Here is a 24,592-nt window from a genome sequence, read left to right as displayed (position 1 = left end):
CAACACAACCACACTGGCTGACTTGTGGCAATGCTAGTTGAAGAAAAGGATGTATGAGCGTAACTCACATACTCAACTTTGCTGCTCAACCCATTTTGAATGTGACACCATTAAAACAGATATGAATTCTTGACAAGATTTATTGTCAAGAAGCATTGTTACACCAAAGAATTAACAGACCAACCACAAATATCTCTAATAATAATAATAATGGATTGCATTTATATAGCGCTTTTCATGGCACCCAAAGCACTTTACAATTCCACTATAGAGATTGAAAATGTGACGTCATTCAGGGGTAAAACCGCAAAGAATTCTGGGAACTTGTGGCAAGAGGTACTAGCGCACGCAGGCTTTCAATTGAAATCAGTCACACAGCGATAAAAAGAAACACAAAAAAATGGCAAGAAGCTGTTGTATTATTAACTGCAATAGCCGGTCGCATGACAGCCACGGGAAGCCGACGGGTAAAGAGATCGGTTGTTATCGGATTACGTCGTTGGAGAGAAATTGTTCGAGCCGTGTTTCCGAAGTAACAAAGAGCCGACGGATGGCCTGGATTGCAGCCATTCAAAGACCAAATATAACATCCCAGAACACTCCAGCTCACAGGTTAGTCTGCTCCAAGCATTTACACAAAGGTCAGTCTGCTGTTGTAGTTAATACGTCATTTTTCATAACATAATTGGTGATATAGGTTACAAGCAAGTCTGGTGCTGAACAGAAATTGTCGCGCTATGCTCCTTTGTTTATTGTGCATAAATAATGGATTGTCCTGACACAACATTGCGTTTCGCTTCTGTTATTATGGTACATTGACAAAAACATATACTTTTATTCACAGGGTAAAACAGTTGTTTTGTATCACTAATTGCCCAGTACGATTACAGCATACAGTATTATTGTCACTGCTACATTTCTGTAATGCGAACCAGAAATTATTTCCACTACTAATTAATTATCGTTGAGCTCAAAGGTCCTATTAATAAACGGTTAACGAATGTGTATTTATGACGACGATTTGTGAGACTGGTAAACTTATGATACGTACGATGGTCTTTCGTTCTACTCTGTGCATTTCAAGGTCCTGTACCCATCCGTCGGTAAACTGTACCTGGGCTTGTTGCAGTGACCTGAAGTTACTAAACTTCATGAGTGTATGCGCTCACTCCAAGAACCGCATAATTATAAACATGAGCGTGGTGAAAGTTGGGCAGCACGCCAACGTATTTTGTCCACTCTGTGTGCTCGTAAGGGTCTGACCCTTTCACTCCTTTGATTTTTTTCCTCGTATCTTTTCTTTGACTTTTCATCAAGTCTGTCTTTGTACGGACCGGCATTGTTCTCCTTCGTTTTGTACATTCCTTTTTTGGGGGGCAAAGAAAAAGCAAGAATTTATTGGAACCGAAGAATGAACGTTTTGCGGTGCTGCAAATGCTTGCATTTGATGCGGTACTTGGATTGTTTTGCCACGAGTTCCCGGCATGCAATGCGCGAAAGTCACGTGGTCTGTCAATCTCTATTCATTCACTCTCACATTCACACACTGGTGGAGGCAGCTACGGTTGTAGCCACAGCTGCCCTGGGGCAGACTGACAGAAGCGAGGCTGCCATATCGCGCCATCGGCCCCTCTGACCAACACCAGTAGGCGGTAGGGTAAAGTGTCTTGCCCAAGGACACAACAACCAGGACAGATAGCCTGGGGATCGAACCGGCGACCTTCCGGTTACAGATGCGCTTGCCTGAGCCACGGTCGCCCTACATTTCATACTACCAACATTTGCGATCATTTCTAGTTTTAAGTACATCATATTGTGTGGATTACACAGTCCTTAGTGTTGCCTCAGTATCTTGCATCTTAACCTGTCGTTAAAGTGCTTTTGCTCCTTTACTGAAGTCAAATGAAAAGTACAATCAAATCACAAAATAAAACTCTGACCCCAGACAGACATATAGATCACCAGGTTAAGTAATTTCACCGCAGCATCACTGTTAGGTGTGGCAACCAGGGCAGCACTGCAGAAACAAGCCTGATCTAAAGTTAATCTTCAATACAGAAAGACTGCAAGTCAACATGAAACATGATGTTATGTCAGCACATTACTCACTGACAGGAATACCAATTGTAAACAGATAGGCAATGAGTTATGGAGAGGTGGGCAGTTTATTTGGAGAGAAAGAGGGCCTTCATGATGACTAATTAGTTTGACCTACTGGCACGCGGCATGTGCACTGAATTTACATCATTTTCCAAGAGGTTAGGATTTACGTGCCCAGTTATCGCAGTTTTTAAAGGACAACAAATCAAAGAAAAAGGATATCAGATATTGTGCTGTCACCAAACCAGCAGCTTTGTTACAATGGCAGCAAAAATTACAAAAGGGCTTGTTATTACTTCACTGAATTCTGTTCTACTTGATCTAATAGAAAGGTAATAAAGGAGCAGGGGTGGACTGAAATAATACTTCTCCAACCCCAAACCCCTTAGGCTAACCCTATATCTAATTTTTGGAGGGGCTGTCACAATATTAGAATTTCTGTACCCGTTTAAAAGAAGTTTAAACAAAGACTCTTTGGAAAAAAAACAGCCAACCAAAAAAAAAGAAAAAAAGAAAAATGTTATCAGTAAGGTGCGTCTTGTCTCTTCTTGGCAAATGAATTTAGCTCAAAATAGGAATAAAGGCAGATGTAGAGAGAGTCAGTATCAGAACCAAAACAACTATAACGGTTACCTTCAATAGCAGTAAGCATACACATGACAGCCCTCAGGCTGGAATTTCAAATATAGATACATCCTGAGTTTCTGAAGTTTGCTGTGTGCAGCATCAAAAACTCCCCACGAAGACACCAAACAGGACGTAAAAATCAACAGAGCTAGACACGTAAATACAAAACAACAAAACTACATCTTTTAACCAGAGGAGGATGACTGGTTACTTTTGAGCATCAAGCAAAAAACATAAGAAAACTTCAGAAAAACATTCATTCAACTTTAACTTTTTTACTCTCCGCCTCTGCCCTCCAGCCCTGTGATCCCCATCCACTACACAACAGCTTTCTGTGCGAGCAAGTAAACAATGCGTGTCTTAGCAGAGCGACAGTAGGATACGTGTTTGATGGATGCTGTGACGAGAGCATAGAGTCTACAGGCAAAGCTTACAAAGCGTGGACTCTGAGAGGTGTGTCGGCTCATTTATGCTTTTATAATAATCACCCGACTGACTGCGTGTGTTTGGACTGTGAAAGGAAGCCAGAGCACTCGCAGAGAACCCAAGCCCATCAGATCGGATTCAAACCCAGGACCTTCTTGCTATCAGTCAACAGTGCTAACCACTCTGACACCGTGCCACAATACTGCCCTAAATTAGTATTATGTTCATAAAGAAAACTATTTCCCGTCTACTGTGCAATAATATTGTGCAAGTCAGCACAATGTGACCTGTAATTATGTAACATACTGTATGTACGGAGGACCAAAGCTGCCAAAATCAATATTAAACAAAAACAATAACTGTTCAATATATTAAATAAAAATTTAAATGATTAAAAACAATGTAACATATAATGGTAAGCACTGATTTGTTTATTAAAAGTAACCTAAGTTGTTGTGTAGAATTCATTTTTTTTGCACACATTTTTTTATGTCATATCATCATTTATTCGTATTTTCTGAATCCATTTGAACACAGTGTAGCTTTAGTTACCCTCACACTTCATTTGATTACAGTATACTTCAGTTTATTGTACTATGTTTCATTTCCTCCTGACTTGTGTCTATCTGTACTTTCTTTCTCGTTCCTCTACGAGTTTGCACTTCAGAACGCAAACGAGCGAGCAGCCATTCGGCGTGCCTCGTGTTTAACTTTCTGCCTGTTGCTTGACTGACGCCGCAAATAATAAACAAAGTAGTTGCCTTCAGTCATGAAACTGCTGCTGTTGCAGACGCGAGGTGCTTCGTGCAAACAAAAACAAACACAGAGATTAGAACAAATATAAATAAATAAATGCTGATTAAATGCTAATTAAAAAATAAACATCAATCTTATCTTTTAACATTGCTAGAGCATTTACGGTCATATTACTTAATGTATTGGGTATTTTGTATTTTCTAAAAGGGGTTTGAGACAAACTGGGAAAAGGTCAAAAACGTTAATCAAAACACAAACACACAACAGCTCCTGGCATGGATGAGTAACAGTCTGAGAGCATCTTCAGGCCAGTCTGTGTGCTGCAGACTCTTCTGAGATTCACCGCCTCCCTCGTTTACATTCCTCAGTCCAGACTGTGTTGTTGTGAATCAGAGTCCAGGTGAACTCTGCCGACTTTGCCCAGGGACTCGACTGCAGTTAAAGGGGCGGAGGTCTATTTTGCCTGCTTGCCTGGGCAAATGTCGAGCGTCCGGTCGTGTGGACACAGGGATTGACAGACATTTGCTGTTGTTTAGTGAAAACCGACAGGAACACTTGGGAGGTTAAGACACTGCTGACTAATAACAGTCCAGACAAATGCTAAGTAGTCAGCTTGTACATGACTATTTTAGTGGGGCATTCTTGGCTTTTTACATTACAGAATATGAGAAAATCAGCTGCTCAGAGGCTCACTGAAGAATTTTAGCCACTTCTCTGCAACATATGTAACAATTCTCTCTGCAGTTTTCCACATTTAGACGACGCCATCAATCATCTGGCACATATGGAGAATTTCCAGAATGACAAAGATAGACAGGCAGACAGAAGGCAAATCAAACATATCACCAACCACAAACAGACACCAGCTCCTTTGGGAGAAACGCTGTGTTCCACTGAGACTGAGATCCCCCCCCCCACCTCCATAAATGACAGTTTAAGCAGCGGTGACAGAACCATGCAACGCCAGGCGTGACAGTCAAAAGAGGAAGACTGACATTAAAGAGGAGAGGTCTACCGCTCATCTCAAATTACAAGTATTTTCATTACAGATATTGCGACATATTAAATAAACATTCGCGGTGCCACGTTCCTTCTTAACATCCTGTTTCAACATGGCACATTAAAGAAAGAAAGAGGTTCTAAAATGCTCTGTCACTGCAAAGTAAAACATCTTCCTACCCCCGTTTAAACGCATGATTTAGTCTGCTTCTCATAACAGCCAAAATGGAAAACTACAAGCATTAATAACAGAATTATTGCAGTTTTTGCAGTTTTCAAATTTCCTTTCACTTACTTGGTGAAGGGCTGATAAAAAAATAGGTATGATCCTTATCTTAGTGGAGGGAGGTGGAGGGATGTAAATCAAGATGGCAAGTCAACATGGTGGCTCTACAAAGCAGTGCCTGCTCCTTTGTATTCTTAAAGGTTTAATTCTAAGTTTCTGAGACTGCACCTTTAAATAATATCCTGGATTCAGAGGTTATTTGTGTGGTTTCATGTAAGAACTCAACCTTTGCTTCATGACTGTACAGCTCCTTAAAAAACAAACACAAAAAAAACCAACATAAGACTCTTAGATCCAGTAGAATACATTGGCCAATATTTAGCACGGTGCTAAATTTGAGTATGCAAAGCAAAGTTTTATTTTAATGTTAAGAAAGGTGATGTCATGATTCTTTTGCAAGAGCAAGAAAACAAAATCTCCAAGATTGCACCAAACCTGTGTTAGATCAACACGGGCTATGCAGGCTGGTTATTGCCTCATGTTGAACTACATCACTGGCTCCTGACTGGTTAGACCAACCAGTCTATCCAACCCAAGAACAGTGAATATGGGGTTAAAAAAAGAAGCCTAACCAAAAACTGCAGTTCCTCTAATGTCCCCTTGAGCCTGCCTCCGAAACGGAGTGAACTCCCCTCAACTCCAGCCTATAGGTTCAAGTTTGGTTTCTATTCCTCATCCAGCTGCACTTTCGAATGTATATATTGTTTTAAGGCACGACGTTTAATGCAGTGGAAATGCATGTTGCAGTGATTGCAGATGCACCTTGCTAACTAAGCCAAACGACAAGTGCAAACATTAGCAAACCCTGTCAGCTGACATTATCACACAGAGCTGTCAATGAGCGAGCTCATGTTGACTGATATACTGTATTTATAAATCTTATTTAGTACAAAGTCTGGATATTTAGGCAACTGAAGACTGAAAGTGGTCTATATGAAACAGACAATTGTTGCTAAAAGCAGAAGCTATACTGCACTGGTGTTGCCCCCTTGGAGCTTATGACTGTACACTCACCAGATCCTTCGGAGCGCCCATCACTGCCTATCAGCGGCACCGTAATGGCTGCTGTGGCGACACCGTCAGTAGGCATGGTGGTGTAGACAACAGGCAGCGACTGCACCACCACAGGGATGGTCTGCAGCTGACCCACCTTGCTGGGCATGGTCACTGAGGGGATTGTATGGATAACGTGGAGAATCTGCTGGCCTCCAGCGCCCTGCGTGGCTAAGATGGATCCTGGAGAGAGGACCTGGAGAGAAAAGAAGCGATGAAAATGAGTGGTTGTAACTCTACTGCGCTTTACACTTCTAAATCCACAGAAGGTAGGAGTTTATAGTTACCATGGAGCCTATCGATTGCACCGCAGAGGGGACAGGTGTGGCTGACAGGCTGGGCTGGGTCACAGCGCTGCTGGGAGCTGGGTTGACTGTGGTGCTCGTTGTCGAAGCGGAGCGAGGTTTGTTGAGCGAAAGGTCAACGGGCTCAGTCTGGTCCTCAGTGGGGCTCGGATGAGGCGAGGAGGGCTCTGTCTTGCACTCCTTCTTCACCTTCAGGTCTTTCGGCTGTGAGCCGTCATCACCTATATCTGCCTGCTAGAGAGAACACGGTGGACAAGAAGATATAAGAAAAGGTTAGAAAGAAAAGGACAAAGCGATAACTCAGCTTCAGCAAACTAAAGTTGACTGGTTTTATTCCAGATTTTACTCTAAACCTGGCAACTTATATCCTCAACATAATTAGATTTTTATTCTCAAAGGAGAGCGATCTGATATATTAATTAGAAGCAGTAATCATAGTTATGTGTAGCATGCCAAAAAAGAAAAATGCTAATGCATGCTGGTTTATTGTTTAAAAAGTCAGCAGGAGCCAAACAACCCACAGTAATGAACACAACAGCAGAGGAAACAGTAGTTAAACAGGGACCTAATATTACACACTGATACAATGGTAGATGCTCATTTTTACTGTTGTTTGGGGCAAAAATCAAAAACAAGTAGCTTAAGAGCCTGAAAGAGAGAACTGAGGCAGTGGCTACATCAAGGCCCATCAAGCTGTAAGATTACTGGAGATTATTCTGAATCGAATCATGCAAAGCTACTCTACTAGAGTCCATGCAAATACAGCGCTGGTTATGAATACAACAGGTGACCTTGAATCTTTGTATCTCTCTCTGCTTTGCAGTCACTCTGTGTGTTACATGGTCATGGCAAAGAACACCATTAATGCATATATTTGTGAGCAGATAAGGTGTAAAATACTGGGGAGGATGGAAGAGAAACACTGCTGGTTGTCATCAGGACCATCATCCAATGTGCAAATAACAAATAACTCAAATAACAAATGCTATCAATTTTTGTGTAAAACATTCACCAAATTTCACCAGGAAAAACCAAAGTGTGCACTTTCATCAATATTCACAAGAGTAGAACAATTCATTCTCCGACTCAAACGCAATGCCAGGATCATATTAGGAAATATGATGGTATACTTTTATCACAGGCTTGATACATAACGAATGATGCTGAGACTCGTGGGTACTGTAGTAGTTAGACGCGTCAGCCATAGGAGAAGAATTTAAAATATAATTAAAAGAAAATTATGGAATGAGAGATGCTTCTGCAACCTCCTCAACCCTTTGGGCATACATCTTTCATGGCCTGACCTCATTCTTCAGTGAATGAAGACAGACAGCGATTGGTTAAGGTTTGCTTTGAAGAAATGCTTCATGCAAAGGAAAATGCTTTCTTATAACAGGCATTGTGGTTTTTCATATTGTCCCTTTGCATCTACAGCAAGCCAGGACTCGGCTGCCATGCAGCTCGAAAGCACAGGGAACAATGGCTGCAGTGTGGTACACTGGGTGGGGGGGCGGAGGAGAAAGTGAGGGAGACAGAAGAGAGGGAAGGGCTGCATGGGTACAGAGAGAGACTGGTACTGTGTGAGAGGGAGAGAGTTAAAAAAAAAAAAAAAAGACACAGGAAGAGTGAAAGAGACACGGGAGAACTGGAGCGAGAGGGAGCAGCAGCGAGCCTCCAGTCCGGGAGTTGGCCTCCGTCCAGTTCAGCTGAGCACAGTTTGGCTCTGGGTGAGGAGGAGAGGGTGGAGACTCTGCTACGCCCTTTCATCGGGTCACACAGTTCAGCTGGAGGCTGTGGCAGTGGCATCGGCACAAATATAAGTGGTAAACAACTTTCCCGTCGGTGAGCGTCATGTCCAAATAGCCAGAGTTACAACAGAGCAAACCTGTTGTTCTGCTTTTTCCCCCTTTTTACAGCATTACAGGACACGTGAAGATTTAAAATAGATTAGCGTCTTGATTTTTGTTTGTAGATACGATTTGCAATGGTTAATCCATATCAATGCTCACCTTCTACACTGTGGTCTAATGCAGTGGGCTTGAACAAGCAAAAAAACAAAACAAAGTAATGAGCGAGGAAAGGAAAGGAAAGGAAAGGAACATGCCGCACCTGCGTGAAACTCGGCTTAGGTGAGGAGGGATTTAAGGAGCACTTTATAGGCAAATAGGAAAAAGAAAGGAGAGAGAAGATGAGAAGGTAGGACAAAAAAAAGAGAGGAGATGGGCGAAGAGAAGCTGGGCTGTAACGTGATTATACTGAGACGGTCTTTAAAAAAAGGGAAAAAAACTGAAAAGAAAATGAAGTGTGAAAGAAGTGAGGGAGTGGGTGAGGCACAGAACGAGACAGGAGAAAGAGAGAGAAAGAGAGTGGGTGGGAAAGGCCAAGCGTTGCCATGGAAACTGGGAGCCATCAGCTGACTCCATGTTTTTCCACTCGTTCCCCACCCACCACCAACTCCCTTCCATTTCCCTCCCGGTCCACTCGTCTTTCCATTGCTTCAGCCCCGCCTCTCCTCACTCCTTTCTTTTCGCTCTCTCTATCACGACCACACCCCTTTCACCTTTCTCTCTCTCTCTCTCTGTCTGTCACATCCCTCCTCTCCTTCCAGCATCTCTCGCTCTTTACATCAACCACACCCTTGTTTTTCTTCACCACCTCACCCTTTCATCCCTCACTGGCTTCATTTCTACCCACTCGCTCTTTTTTTTCCCCCCTTCTTCTTTTCGATTTTCCTCTCCCCTCCACTTTTCCTCTTTTCACAGCTGCTCAGATTAAACCCACAACTCTGTGCGAAATCCTCAAAAGAAGAGACTGAAAGGCTGAAGTCCAATATAAAAAAAAAGAGACAGAAAAAGAAAATAAAACCCCCTCCGGATGCCCGCGAGCTCTGATCTCAGAGGAAGGGAGATGGAAGGGAAGAAAGAGGGGCCAAAAAGGAAGAAACACTTTCTATGAAGACAGAGTGATTAGCTTAAGAGCGAGGATGTAAAAGAGCTCTTTCCTCACAATTTAATATCCCGCTCTGCGTCAAAGCGGTGGCTTTGTTTCCCCCAATAAATGTCCTTGATTAAATGTATAAACTATTCTCCTATTTAAAAGTTTTTAAGCCACACTTTGCCATCGGCTTTGGTTTAAGCTCTTGGTGTTTTTACTATAAAAGTCAAAAATGATCTTTCAATCCTTCGGTCAGAAACTGATATTCAGTTGCAGAGAATGCATATTATCGATAATAACACAGCCAGGTTTCATAATACAGCATCAGTATATTATAGTATGGATCAATCACCCAGTAGTATTTTCAAATACCATTGATGTTTGCAAATAGTGAAGAGCTGATAGACTTTTAAAAACAGAAAATCTGAAGGACATCATTTCTGCAAGTCAGGATTTCAGGACAGTTTTTCTGAAATGTCTGAAGCTCGACCTTTTTTATTTTTTTAAGGAAATGAACAGCAGAAACAGTTTGTGTTTGGACACTGGCACAATTTGAGCTCCGTATGCCACCACAAAAAATTTGTAAAGTATCAATTAAGCCGAAACTGAACAGCTCACTTTCAGTTTAAATTCAAAACTGCGATCGAAATAAAATGTTAATGTTTATAAGTGCGTGCAGGAAATGCCCTTCTGCCTGGAGTCTTCCTTCCCTCCCTCAGTAATGCTCCACTGGACTGAGATCAGGAGATTTACTAAGAATCATCTTCCTTCATAAACTTTCGGGCTGCTAAAATCTATTGCGATGGCTGCAAAATTACAAACACCGTGCGACTGTCCGAATATTTCCAGCATGAATTGCATGTAAATATGAATAAATGATGGCTTAAAGAATCTAGGCAGCTTCCTCTAGATCTCTGCACGAGGTCGTTAAAATGACACGATGGCAACAATCTGCCACACAAAGCTGCAAGCCTTTAAAAAGTGAACCCGACATGTCAGAACGATACACGGAAAAACCTTTACTGTAGCAGTGGAGCTCCCCCCACACACACACACACACACCCTACACTTCTCAGTTCATCTGCTCCATCATAAAATGGGTCACACAGTGTTCGCCGTGCAATTAATTCATGTGATCTCTAACTTGAATGAAAGTGGGGAGCAGCTGTAGTGGTGAGGAAGCCCGGCAGAGAGAAGAAGATGTAAAATGTCCAGAGGACTTTAATCCCGGCTTCATACAGATCAAATAATGAGCGATTTGCAGCTGCAATGCAGCTCGGCTATAAGTAACCTCATGTGTTCAGAGAGGACACTGCGTGGCGATATTTTTGAGTACACAAGCAGGGAATTATTTACCAACTCGATCAAATGAAAAGCACACTTTCTGGCTGTCTAACAAAGAGCTAACAGGTGACGCTAAACATGAGAGGTAGACTCCTGACAGGCCGATCATGCTCGACTGTCAGCAGCCACATAATTTATTGATGTCAAGTTACATGACAAGTGGGGTAAACTGTGACAGCCCTCTATAACAAAGTCGCACAAAGTCGCACTGAGAAACTGCCTTTGATACAGAGAGCGCATCCTCGCTCAAAGTCACTGTTTTTGCTCCAATTTTATAATCTGGAGAGTTTTTAAGTCGTTCGTAAGTAGTATCAAATATTGGTATCAGCTATCTTGTTGATTGATGTCAGCTTATGAGAAAGTAATAACTCCGTATTTAGTGGTTGATATTCGTCGGTTATGTTAGGTGCTTGTTAAAGGTTGAATGTTGCCAACAGCTGACGTTAAAACTTGTTTTTTAAACTAAAGCCATCTCACCTGACAGAAAGAGGGGAAATAACTAAAACCCAATAAACAAAAGAATATGGACTGGTATCAGCACCAACTGTCAGGCTAAATATCACTTTATAACATCGACTGTATAAAAAGGATGTCTGAATAGTAAAGTTACCTTGGCCAGCAGTGTGAAACTAAGTGCAGAAGAAAGCCCATCTATAAAACTGTCTACAAGAAAATGGCCCTCGGGTCGCTGATCTGTGGCCTCAGTAAACACGTTCCTGATGAGTTTATAGTCATTAGTTTTAGTTTCAAGTCATATTTATTACAACACAATGTTCCTTTTTGAATTACGGTCCCCATTAGAGTCAAAAAGGACGATAAAGACGCCGTTTGCTTTACAGCAGGCCCACTTTGTGATTTACAAGCGCTACCACATTGGAGTCAGAGCCCCTTGGTTTTTCAGTCAAATCCACCCATCTTTTTTATACAGTTTATGCTTTAAACACTAGTATCAATATCAGCTTACAAAGACTTTAAGTTCCTGGGTTGTTGTGGAAAATGTTATTTTCCAAATGGTGAAAAAGGAGACCGATGGTGACTTTGTAACACTACCCGTGCTGCACCTGCGCTGGTCATCGGTGGGGAACACGATCTGCTGTGGTGAAAAGAAAACAACAGAACACACAGAGCACACACAGAGGGAAAGAAACAACAAAGCTAGCTCCTCTGAGGCCTCTAAGTCTGATGTTTAAATGTTGTCTTTTTTCTAACAGGAAGAAATCAATAGGTCCCGAGGCGAGACAGACACACGGTGACTGCTTATATACGAGCGGAGAGAACAGAGGACGGAGATGGAAATGGAGGAAAAACAGAAGGAGCGAGCAGAAATTAAGTAAGAGGCATATCTGGCGTGGATTCGTTGTGATTTCCAGTGCCTGTGTGTACAGAATTTATATGTTTAGGCACTTGCAGACAGCCATTTCCATTTGTGTGTGTTTGCACACTTGAGTATATGAAGTGTGAAGTCAGATATGGACATGGAGAGAATAAACAACAGCTGGGGAAGACATTAACCACAGGCACAGCTTTGCAGCTCCACCCCTTAAATCCTTACCCACCCAGTGCAACACCAAGTGCCCCCACCCTGGATTAAAGCACACTCCCTTCTGCTTCTCTCTCTCTGCTTCACCCACCTGTTAGCAGGCTGATACTAGCACAGCTCAGTCTTAGCCACAGTCAGTGTTGACTCTCAGTCTAATGTTACCTATTAGGAGTTGCCAGTGTTGATATCCTGGGTGCTTAGTAACTTGTTCACCTCATACACCTACACAGGACAGCCTGCCTATAAAGCTCGCAGCACAGGTGTGCATAAATGTGCACAGCAAGAAAAATCCAACTTCAGACACGCTCACAGTGTAAACCATGACATCTCGCAGCTTTTTGGTTAAGTCATAAAAGGAAATGTGTGAAGGTGATCAGAGAAACCCAATTAAAAGCCACAATAACTAATTATGCATCTGTTGCAAACAGCATTCGTCTCATAATTAATGCTGCTATTGTACGTGATTTTGCCATGTGTAGGCATAATAAGCTGGTCTTTCTGCTACAGCTGTTGTAAATAAAGCCTCAGAAGTATCATTAGCATTCTACTAGCTTTCCAATTAGCAGGTGCTTCAGTACAAAGATTCAGGTTCATCAAGTCGTATGTCAAGCCACAGAAAATGTTAAGCTTGCATCTCTGATTGAAAACAATCAGACATGAAGGAAAAGTATACTACACAATACTGCGGCATATTAAACCGATCTATTCATAAGAATGTGCAGAATCTGCTGTTTGTAGACTAAATAATTTAGGCATCAGTCACACAGGCTTACAGACCTGTTGGCTACCACTTGACAACCACCAGCTGCAAGGGAAATTCTCCAACCAGTTGAGAGTGTTTGCTGGCAGTCACTGTGCTAAAGCTTCGCTCAGGCAGGCCTACAGACCGGTCAGTAGCTCCTTGACTGCTACTGAAAGGTGTGTATTCCACAACTGGTTGGCAACTGGTTGCTGGCAGTTGCTAGTGTGAAAAGTGGCTGCAAAGCGGTAGAGTCCAGCACTAAAAACCTGGTGATTGCAGTAGTTGCTATGACTGCAACGGGTAGTTTCCCGTAGTTTGCCCGGAAGATGCCGACTTCTGCAAACACTTTGAAATGAAGTAAATGAAGTAAATGGTGTTTGCAGACTGGTTGGCGTCTTCCATGCAAACTGCAGGCATCTGCAGCAATGACAGTATTGACACAGCATCCTCTTTGCAATCAATTTCACCTGATGATGGCCACCAGCAACTTCCAATAAGTTGGGGAATGCGTATTTTTCTCTAATGACAGGAGGTAGCCAGGGTCGTTGTCAACCAGTCTAGGCCTGTGAGAATGAGGCTTTATGTAGAGCAGAAGAGAGACTTCAATGCAGTCTTAACTTTTAAGTTATTGTCTAACATTGATAAAGCTTTTTAAAATTTGATCTGCATTCATAATCTCTGATTTAAGAAAGTCTTGAACCAGAAATCCATTATATGCTACCGAGAGGCTCAGAAATATTAGCTGTTGTCCACAGAGGATAAGTTCTCGACCAGACAGCTCATTCAGAATAAAATATAAGGTGAAGAATATCTCTTTTACCCATATATTGTCATTTCTGGATGTTCATAATAAACTTGTTTCCATTATTTTTGAGTCTTTCATATGAATTAATAAACCGTTCCTCTGAAAACCGCTTTAGTGGAAAGCAGCTAAAAGCGTTCAGTGGCTGTAGCTCTGAAGCAAATGCACGTGCTGCTATCATGGTGCATACCTTTGCTTTCACTTCCAAAGAAGTGTTTACATAACTGGACTTGTTCGAAACCTGTCTGATTGTGCAGGAACGCCCAAAAATGTCTTTCTAGCAACCTTTCCCTGCGTCTTTACAATAACAGCAGAGACTTTCATCATATGCAGACAGTTTTTTTAAGCCTTTACCGATAATCCGTCTTTACAATTCACTTTATTTTTCCAAGTTTCCAACAAGGTTCTCTGTAACTGCAAGAATGTGCCTGAACCAGGTGTGCAAGACACGTTACAGAGATATAAAACCTGACCAGTTCAGCAGAGTCTGACAGAGTTCACGGCCTGTCTCTCCTGACGGCTCGCTATCACTGATAGCTCTACAGCGTTTTTCTTTTAAAGTCGGTAAAGAAAGCATGCAATCTTTTTATGTTACGATCAATATGTTGCAATCGCTACAAACAGAACATTATTACTGAAAATCATTTTGAGCAGGTGCAGCTCAGGAGGTTGGTGGTTCGATCCCTGGCTGTTTAAAAGTATCATTGTGAGACAGACTCAGCTGAGGGTGGGAAAACATAAATTTGCCTGCTTATTTTACTCAAGAATCCAAAACCGAGTCAAGTCCACAACCCATCCAACACTTCTACAACATCACTTTCACAAACGGAAAATCTCAAACATTTTTTGCCTCTCTTGTTTCAGCGGCGAAGACGCTGGCACCCGTGGCACCTCGGCTTAACTCTGGGAAACAGTCTGTTTTTACTGGAAACAGGTGAATATATTTTGCTCTGCTGACACCGCTTTTTACCCCCCTGCGCCCCCTCGCCAGTTTAAATAACATCTAAGTTTGATGTGAAAATATGCGCATCTACAAGCATATTAAAACAATTATCATGTCTCACCCTTCTCTCTGACAGCCCCCCCCCCTTGTCTTCCGGCGCGGCCGTTCAGAGCAGCACTTTCAGCTTTAGACACAACCCGCCATGCAAACTATGCCTACGTGAAGCATAACCTACCCTGAAGGCTTGTCACCTAAAGAAGAAGCATGACAAGTTGACAGCGGCGAGATGAGAAACAAGCAGCTTGACCCAGGGCAAGAAGCCCACTATTAATTATACAGGCACTTGCACGCGACAGCCACCTGACACGTCAAAAATTACTTCTACATGTCCACAAGATGTCATTAATTACACCAGCACAAGGGGGGATGCTGTTGAACTAGTGCTAATGACGACAGAGTAATTTAAGAAATCAGCGCCGCCTGCATTACTGAAACGATGTCATTACCTCATCAAGCGTCGCCTTTAGTTTTGGACGTCTGCTGGCTACTCTTTAATCTCAGAGGCACATGCAAAGTATTAAGTTATGTGTGAGAGGCTGCTTGGAACAACTTGGGCAAAATTAAACGTTGTGCATGTCGCCCTGATCGAGGCTGCCTACCAGCGACCTGAAGTTGGTGCGTGCGTTTCATGTCAAACACATAATTTAAAGACTCGGCTCAAGCTGGAGAGGGTACTCTTGATACAAAAATGCTACACAGTGTTAAAGTTGCCATAGCCCATTTCAACTATAGTAACTGTCAGGTTCACACCTTCCTTCTTGGACTCTACTATTCATTATCCAGGGCCTTCTTGCACCAGTGGATCCGTGCATGATGTCTGACACGAGCTCCGCTCACTTTAAGCCAGCTTGCTTCTAATCAGCTGAGCGGCACAAACAGAAGGTTTGAACAGCAGCTGGTTGGAGTTGCTATGGTGTTCACATGGGCAGAGGCTGGCAGTGGGCAGGCTCAGAGTTAAACTTATCTGAACTTTAAAGTTAAAACTGGTCACAACTCTTTTCCTTAATGGTGGGTTTTAACACCTGAGGATAAATCAAAGACGTGGATTGCCGACCATACGAATGATTTCCGAGTTTAACTTGTGATGCAAACCCACCCATATGGAAAAGAAATAGTAAAAACCTATATGATTTACTCATGAAAGTGGCCACTTTCTCATTACTTTCATATATTGTTTTAGGAAGTATCCAAAACATACAAGTTTTATTTTTATAATTTTTCAAGGGATCTTATATCTGTTTTCACTCTTGTATGCTTTTCATACAAGTTTCACACAAGACAGATACAAACTTTATAAGATATATATATATCTTTTCCATATGGGCAGTCATTTTGTTCTATAAGCAGGCTTGAAATGTGACAGAATCCACTCAGTTAAGAAAAAAGTAAAGGGAAGATAAACAAACAATAGTTTGCTGATACTAAAAAACTGATCTCAACTTAGTCTGAGAAGGAGAAAATCTGTGGAAGTCATTTCATATTAATCCCTTTTGTCCCATGCTGCTTTATCTTTTCTAGTAGACTAAGAGGCAGTGTCTTAACTGTTTATTGATGCAGACAGGTAAAAAAAAATAGAAATCTGGCTGCTGCTGCTCCTGTAACTCACAGGAAAGCTGAACCCCCTCCGACGACCTCGCCAGGATGTGCTGCGATTTGACGCACAGACAACATGATTTACTGCGACTATACTGAACCCCAGCCAATCCACTTAATGACCTACATGTTTCCAGATAACTTTAGACTAACATAGAGCTTCCTCTCCCAGTCATGTATTTGCTTCCCGGAAGCTCTGCACTGTAGGAAGTGGGCTGCCAACAATGACATCATCATCCTGCACCAGCAGAGGTGACTGCATCTGCACTGAACTGCAACCCCTCCTGTTTCTCTCTCTCTCTGCATCCCAAATTTTGAATGTGCTGCCCTTTGAATGGACTGAATGCTCCAACATAGATGCGCACACACACGCACGCACGCACGCACGCACACACACACACACACACACACACACACACACACACACACACACAAGGATTGCTAACTAACTCATGCTACCAAAGCCCTGCTGGCAAAAGCACAGTAAATCGGCCTCTCTAACCTCTCATGTCTCTTGCTCTCACACACACAAACGCACAGGGAGTAATAGAAAGTGTGTGCGTGTCTGTGTGTATGTGTGTGTGATGTGGTCTCTTTGTGCATGAGTGCTCCTGTTTGCTGGAGGACAACTGACTTGTTTATGTGAATACATCAGTGTGACACACACGCATGCACAGAGGGCCTCATTGTTTGTTTGTGTGTCTGTGTGTGCGTGCGTGTGAGAGAGAGAGCGATTACAGGGCTATTCACTGTGCTGTGCTGGCAGGTATTCAGTGTGTGTTTGCGCGTGTATGTGTGTGTGTGCGTGCATGCGTGCTCCCCTTTGGCATAAGTGGTGATTTAGAAAAAGAGAGAGATTGAGGAGGGGGCAGGGGAAAGATGGAGAGAGAAGCACTGGTTGGAAAGGTGGAGGAGAAAAGAGGAGGAGAAGGAGTGAGGATTGGTGGTGGTGATGGCGGGGGGGTCAGGCTGCACAGTCTTTTCGGCAACTCCCGCCAGAGCCGTGGTTGCCATGGCGACGGGGTGAGCGGAAGCAGTGCCTCCCTCGACATATCCTATTAGGATGAGAGAGTGAGAAAGGGAGGAGAGGGAGGGAAAGGGAGAGAAGAAGAGCTTGGGTCGGGAGACTGAAAGAGAAAGCAGAAGAAGAAGAATGGCGGGAAAAGAAAAAGAGAGATGAGGGGAGATAAAAGTGCGCGATTTTGTGTGTGTGTGTGTGTGTGTGTGTGTGTGTGTGTGTGTGTGTGTGTGTGTGTGTGTGTGTGTGTTTGTTCTGGGGAAAAAACGAAGAACAGGAACAGCAACTAAAAGAAAACTTTCACTGGAAAGCTAAATCTAGGCCGCTGAATGAACTTTGACCCATTCTGTCACTCTGACAAACACTAGTTAACTCATATGAGCTCGCCATATTGTTTAATCATCTTGCTGTTCACTCCTCTTGCCCCCAACATTTCACTGTCTCCTCATCTCTTCTGAAAATTTACTGCCAAGTTGCTTTTGAGTAACGCAGGATTTATGAACCCGCAGTGGTTTCCATTTGCGTAGCACTTTGGCCACGCAGAGAGGGGGATTGTGGGAATTTAACCAACACAGAGGCTTCACAAACTCTCAAAAGCCAGAGGCGGGTGGCTCTGCAGCGATTACGCCATATCTAGGTCTTATCCTGATAGGTTAACAAGGCGGCTTCAACAGAAAAGGGAAGATCAACAAAGAGGAAGGGAAAAAAATAGCACAAAATGAGATGCGGAAGCAAAGGCCACAGAGGAGATTTTCAAAGTAAATTTAACCCCGCTTCTACCTCACTGTGATGAAAAACAGCACTTACAAGAACAAGTGTAGCCCGCATATTCATACGCATATTTCTGACACTGACTGTATACAGCTATGCAGACGTGGTTCTGGAAAGCTCTGCGTACCACCTACGGACTACCAACGCAGCACCATGCCGAGCCCTCACCCACTGCTGATTATACAGTGGGCATCTTCAGGTTGTCATTAGATTACATTTATTCCTGACTGATTGCCAAAAACTATTCATTGTTTTCTCCTGCTTTGGAATCTTCTAACTACAAACTGTTGAAGTTTGCATGATGGAAGAAACAACAGAGAGAACAAGCATAAAAACTAGACTGACGTGAAGAATCCTTTGGATAATCCTCAAAGTTTCTCAGTTGAGTAAAAGAGAAAAAAAAAGGGCTAGTAGTGGAGTCTCTTCCCCAACTTTCCATCCACTTCTGATGGAATTTGGCTAGTACGAGTTGAAGCAAGTGTAAAATTTCACATCTCACATCACCTCCATTTGACCTTTTGATGTCTATTTTGACCTTGGACCCGATGTTCCTGTTAGCAGAGGAAAATATGCTTTTTTAAAGCATTAAAACATCCCACAAACGCTCGTTTTAATCGTTTTTCTCAGTATATGCTGTTAAAAGTAGCATGACTCAGTGAAACACGTATAACCTTCGTATTTCCTCTGTTGGTTTCCTGCACTACTAACTCATTAAATAAGCTTAGCTGCTGAGACATCCGTGCACATGCATGCAGCCAAGTTACCAACGTCATGTCATAATGTTCTGGGTAACTGATGAAAATAACATCCCACCTCAGCAAGCCAGGTTCTAAATAAATTTAGCAGAGCTGTATCTGTGAACTGCTATGGTTTTTTAAAGGATCATCCATCTTCTCTGTATAAAACTTTAAATGTTTAAATTATCATAGTGAGGAAAAGAGAAATTTGACCATAAACAGATAAGAATACAAGCTGGAAAATATGTAAACAATGCAGGCAGGTGTAACATGTCAACAAGTTAAATACTTTGGAAACAGTAACCAATCAGCTCATTTAATTTGTCAAAATCCTAAACAAACAGCAAGTTTTATCTCTGAAGCAGACATCTGCACACGTCTGAAAGGTCGTTCACCACTGAAATCTGTTAAATAGGCTTTAAAAGTTGTTTTTACTATTTTCTGGAATTCTATAGATGAAATAATTCTAATAGATAATAATCCGAATAATAAAAACTGAATAAACACAGTCCTTAGTTGCAGCTCTATCACAACAAGTTGTCTTATTTTTAAAACTCTGGGCTAGAACCATACAACTTTAATACAGTCTTATGGTAAATAAAGTTTGCTTTGCACGTCTTCTAGAGTGGACCTGACATTTCTTATTTCTGTCTGAGTAACCACTTTATGTGCTGGTCTCACATACAAGCAGTCAAGCAGCAAAAAGCGCAGTATGATCCACAGACCATAATATTTCATATTTCCTGAGGTTCAAATAAAGATTGTCATCTGTTTCTGATGAATAATTTGTTGCATCTGACAGCTTGTTTAGATATAACTTGTCAAAGTCCTCCATTGCTACTGCTCGTACTCCTATATTCACATTTTCCCCTTGATTTCATGCCTTCACTCACTAGGATTTGTGTTGTCTTGTTGAGACAAACATATAACAATCTACAACATATAACAATCATCATTCAGAGTCCAGACTGAATTAGTATTTGGAGGGAAAAAAATGCATCCTGTTCAAACAAAGGGTTAGCAAATAATCATCTTGACAGGGTTACTGTTTGCAGCACAAATGAGTTAGAACAAAGGGTACAATAACGATAATAATAATAATAATAACAGTCTTAACTTGAGTAAATATGAGGCATGTAGCATTAATGTTTTAGGCTCCCAGTGGAGTTTTATAGCAGGAGGATCTGCTTCCTGGAGACTTTATCTTTGGACAGGAAAGTCCACTCCCCTCTGTTGGAGACAGCCACAGAGGTGTGGCCAGCACACACTCACACACACACACTCTCTGCTTAATGATGTCTTGCGCAATACTACTCCACCCAGCCCCCACCCTTCACTAACCCAAACCACACCACAACAATGCACACATATACACACTCCTTCTCCCAGGCCTCACATGTGAACGTAATTAAGCTCTGAAATACAAGATGTTTCCTTAAAAGTAAATAAATCAGTCTAACGGGTTCGCCTTGATGTTACACTTTCTGAAAATTTTCCTGCAATTGGTTCTGGTATTTAGCCAAAAAATAATCAGCTGAGGCAAGCACCAAAATATGATCCTGGCATTGCTAATAAACATTTAAAGTTGCCTTTGCTCTTCAAGCAAAGAACGCGCCATTCTGCACTCAAATCCTCCAGACTCACACTGTTCTGCTAGCACATTTTACTATAATGTACATATATGTATTAACATAAACTAAGTTTTAATAGGTTTTTATGATTATTTAATCGCGTCCGTGCATATGAACTACACATATAAAAAGGCCCAAGTACGGAGCCTTGAGGAGCTCCAAACTCATTTGCAGGGCGGGACAAACTCATTTCTGTTAAGGAGATAAATGCACAACTATAACATCATAAACTGATCTTGTGAAAGCTATAAATGGAAATAAACAGAAGGATTTTACTACGTCAGTAACTGAGATGAACTAAAAACCCAGACATCGTAGACATGTAACTGGTTTTTCAGTGTAGTGGTGAGGAGAGATGTAACAATGTGCTTAGAAATGCAGGCTGGTCATGTTTTCAGAACAGTGTTGACTGCACAGTTGTCCTCTGGTTAAATTCTTGGCAAAGTTATGTCCGCTTACTTAATCAGACACGCATCAGAAACGCCAAAAATAAACAAAGGAGCTACAGATAAATAAACCGGGTATATCTGTGTAACTGTGTGACAAAACAGAGATTAAAATGATCCTTCCTAAGGCAGGATTTAGGAAATTTAAAGAGAAGGGAAAAAACATTTCTAACTATTTCAGTAAAAAGGAAATCAAGTTAATATCACAGCTTTGCAAATTGTCAAGAGAGGTCATTCAATGTGATGATGGGAAACACAATTAGTCCTTGTTATTCAAGTACATGTAATTTCAAGCATATATGTAAGGCCAAGCACAAGTTCACTACGCTATTACAAACAATACTTTTTGTGTTACTCCTCTGCTACATTGTTTTTATCCACACACACACTAAAGCACGGGCTACTTTTGACATTCATTTCTTGGATTCTTAGCCAAACCTCAACCATAACCAGCATATCCCCAAACCTACCCATAAACCCTTAAAACCATGCCAAGTGGAACTGCAGTGTAACCAAACTGGGAACATTATGACTGTGACACATCCACTAACCAAGTGTATCTTTTTCACTTGCAACAACATGTGAATAACGACATTTTATCTCACCTACTCTGTGGCTGTTCCCACTACAGTAAAGACAATACTCTCTGAGGCTCTGTGTGAAGGTCTCTCTCACACCCTGCAGAATTTTAGCCCTCATACATATAAACACAAAGACACGCTGTTCTAACTGACAATGGCACAGAGAATATACATGTAAAGTGTTGCTAGACTTCAGTGGAGTTAGCCACACTTGAGGGTGAGGGTGGCGACAGCATGAAGCCCCTCAAACAGACTGGAAAAGGCTTATTTTGGTAAATTAACTCAACCTAATTATGTCACCTAGCTAAATTCTGTCTTTAAAATTCAATCGTAGAGACACATTCTCATGACTTTTCTAAAACCTAGAAGACACTACAGTACACGGGTATCAGCTGAGAATGAAAAACAGACTGTTTCCTGCCCGGCATGAAATTTCCCTCTTTTATTTATCTCTGCTCCAAAACACTCGCTGCTAACAGACACAGCCCGTCCTGCCTTTCCCACATACCGTCATAAATGCAAATCTATGCTTGTGCTATATAGCTGGAGTGCAAACATAAAGCACGTGATGCCTCGCCTCAAAAACGGCTCAGCACATCAAGGGTTATTTTAATCAATAACGACAATGATTATGCGTAATTTTGTGGATCTCTGGAATTACAAATATGACCAGTTTGCCAAATAGCCAAAAACTGTAAAGAAAAATTAGTTATTTTTGAGATTAAGATTTGACAAATGGTGGTAGCTCAAAATATAAGCATTTAAAATCGCAGGCATCTCTCCTTGAAATTATTTTTTGTGCAAGATGTAATTGAAAACTAAACTGAATTAAATATTAGTCAATTTCCTTTACATAGCACCAAGTCACAACAGCAGTCGCTTCTACAGTCGATTCTACAATAATACAGAGAAAACCCCAAGAATCAGACAGCCCTCTATGAGCGAGCACGTGGCGACAGTGGCAAGGAAAAACTCCCTTTTAACAGGAAGAAAATCCCTGGACGAACAAGGCTCAGAGAGAGGCGGCCATCTGGGGCTGATCGCTTTGCAAATGTGTAGTATGTTAGCAAAAATGTTAATTTCTAATGAATTAGAAATAGTTCAAGTGGTTTCTCTGCTGTCCCAGCGGATGAAGGTAATGGAAGCACAGAAATGCATTACCATGAACGGTGCCCGGCTCTCTCATTTGTCTGATTAATTCTACATTTATCTAGCACGCGCACTACAATGCTGTTTAAATGTCAGTACTTTTGGACAATACAGCGATTCTTAACTGTTCATGCACCTCCCCGTTTTTCAGACCAACACAATCCACTTGCCCTGCGGTTTCTCTCTGTTATCTTTCCCGTAATGAAAAACCCAGAGAGAAGCTAGCCTGACTCTGCATCTCCCTGCGTTTCAGCTTCATAAATAACAAAAAAAGTATTGAACACAGAGGAGGGTGAAATGGATGGCAGTCATAATCCTGCAGCACAGCCTGTCCTTATCTGACTGTCCACACCCTTTCAAACCTCTCTACCTTCACTCCTCTCTCTCACCCATCTGTGCACTTCCCTCATCTGTCTCCTCTCTGACAATCTCTTTCCCCTCCTTCTGCTTTTCTGTCCACATTTCCAACAGCTTCTTCTCTTCAACGCCTCACCCTTCCCGCTGACAAACACCTTTCACTCCTTCTGCTATAAGTTCGCTTTGGTAATGGCTGCTATACTGTGCGAGCGACTCCAGCAAGTCTCACCTTATCATTACTGTTCACACCCTTTACTGTACAGCCTTCCCTGTCTGTTTATAACAGGGTGTATCGACCTACCTATCAGCTTAACAGTAAAGCTTGAAATGTCAAAAGGTGTAGCAACTCGTTTGCACTGCAAAACCTGTGAGCCCGGCCAGGGCGACACAAAAACGCTCCCATGTATTTATCGGCTTGTAATTATATTTAATTGGCACACAGCAGTGAAGCCACCAATAATCACTGCATCCATAATGAGGATGACAAACTAACTAGCCAGCGCACCAACTACTAATAGCCACGAGGAGAGCGAGGGAACAGAGTGCAACATTTGAAGAACAAACAATGAGCAAAATACTCCTAAAGCTTTATCGAAGGATTAAAAAGATAAGAATAAGTGGCATAAGTGCCTTATCAGTGTTTTTTTTTTAATTCAATAAAATTCTGACTTGCTGAACTTAAGTTAAGAGTGTTTTCTTTTACATGACTATTTCCTATGAGTGAGCTCGACCAGTCATAACATGTCAAATGAGCTGTGAAACTATGAGAAGCTTAAAAATATATCGACATACGCTGCAATCCTTTTTTAGAAGCCCGGAAGATATAAAATCTTTTCTTGAAAGGAAATGCCATAAAATAACTTTGATTTGTTTACTTTCAGAATCCTAATTTTCATAATCTTTACAATGTTTACAATATTTATTAGTATTTATTTTATGTCTAAAATGTTTGTGGATACTGCTGGAATTTGTGAATTTCCTCCAGGGGATGAATAAAGTATCCACCCATCCATCCTGAACAACTGTAAGCTGTAAATACTTAGATGAGCCTAAAATAATATTAAAAAGACAGAGACGAGTTAAGATGTGACAAAATGCACAAAATGCAGCTCAGTTTCTTGGTTCCCAGTCTATGGGAAAATCTCTATTGGTGTGTATTTCTGAGCAAAGACCAGAAAAAGACAAACTCCTCTGCATCAATCAGAAGGACAGAAGATGCAGATATATGCTGCTTAATTTATTAGTAAATGCTCAGCCATAAATAGTCTGATCCTGAGAATGAAATCCGCTGGGGAATTCACGGGTAACTCCAGCAGGACTTTCGTCAGTATGTATCCCACAGGCTCTTGTCATGTAAAACTTGGCTTGGCTGCGACCTCTGACCTCCTCACT

At 41.8% G+C, this 24,592-nt stretch overlaps 1 protein-coding gene across 5 annotated transcripts in view; it reads right to left on the bottom strand.

The window, feature by feature from the left end:
- The window catches only part of klf8 (Kruppel like factor 8), an 88,749-nt gene that overhangs the window by 10,878 nt on the left and 53,279 nt on the right, over positions 1-24,592 (bottom strand). For 4 of the 5 annotated variants that reach the window (XR_013911783.1, XM_026182704.2, XM_026182703.2 and 1 more), the window contains 2 exons: positions 6,535-6,786; positions 6,209-6,443 (listed from right to left, as the gene is read on the bottom strand). Coding sequence is in view for 4 of the 5 variants with exons in the window: in XM_026182704.2 (XP_026038489.1) it covers positions 6,209-6,443; positions 6,535-6,786 (487 nt within the window). In the remaining variant the exon portion in view is untranslated. The remainder of the gene's footprint in view (positions 1-6,208; positions 6,444-6,534; positions 6,787-24,592) is intronic. The other variant, XM_026182705.2, reaches the window with a different exon arrangement.

The sequence above is a fragment of the Astatotilapia calliptera genome, chromosome 10 (assembly GCF_964374335.1).
Source record: "Astatotilapia calliptera chromosome 10, fAstCal68.1, whole genome shotgun sequence".
Classification (NCBI taxonomy): Eukaryota; Metazoa; Chordata; class Actinopteri; order Cichliformes; family Cichlidae; genus Astatotilapia; species Astatotilapia calliptera.
Note: the sequence above shows the minus strand (reverse complement) of the source record. Positions and strands in the feature narration are given on the sequence as shown.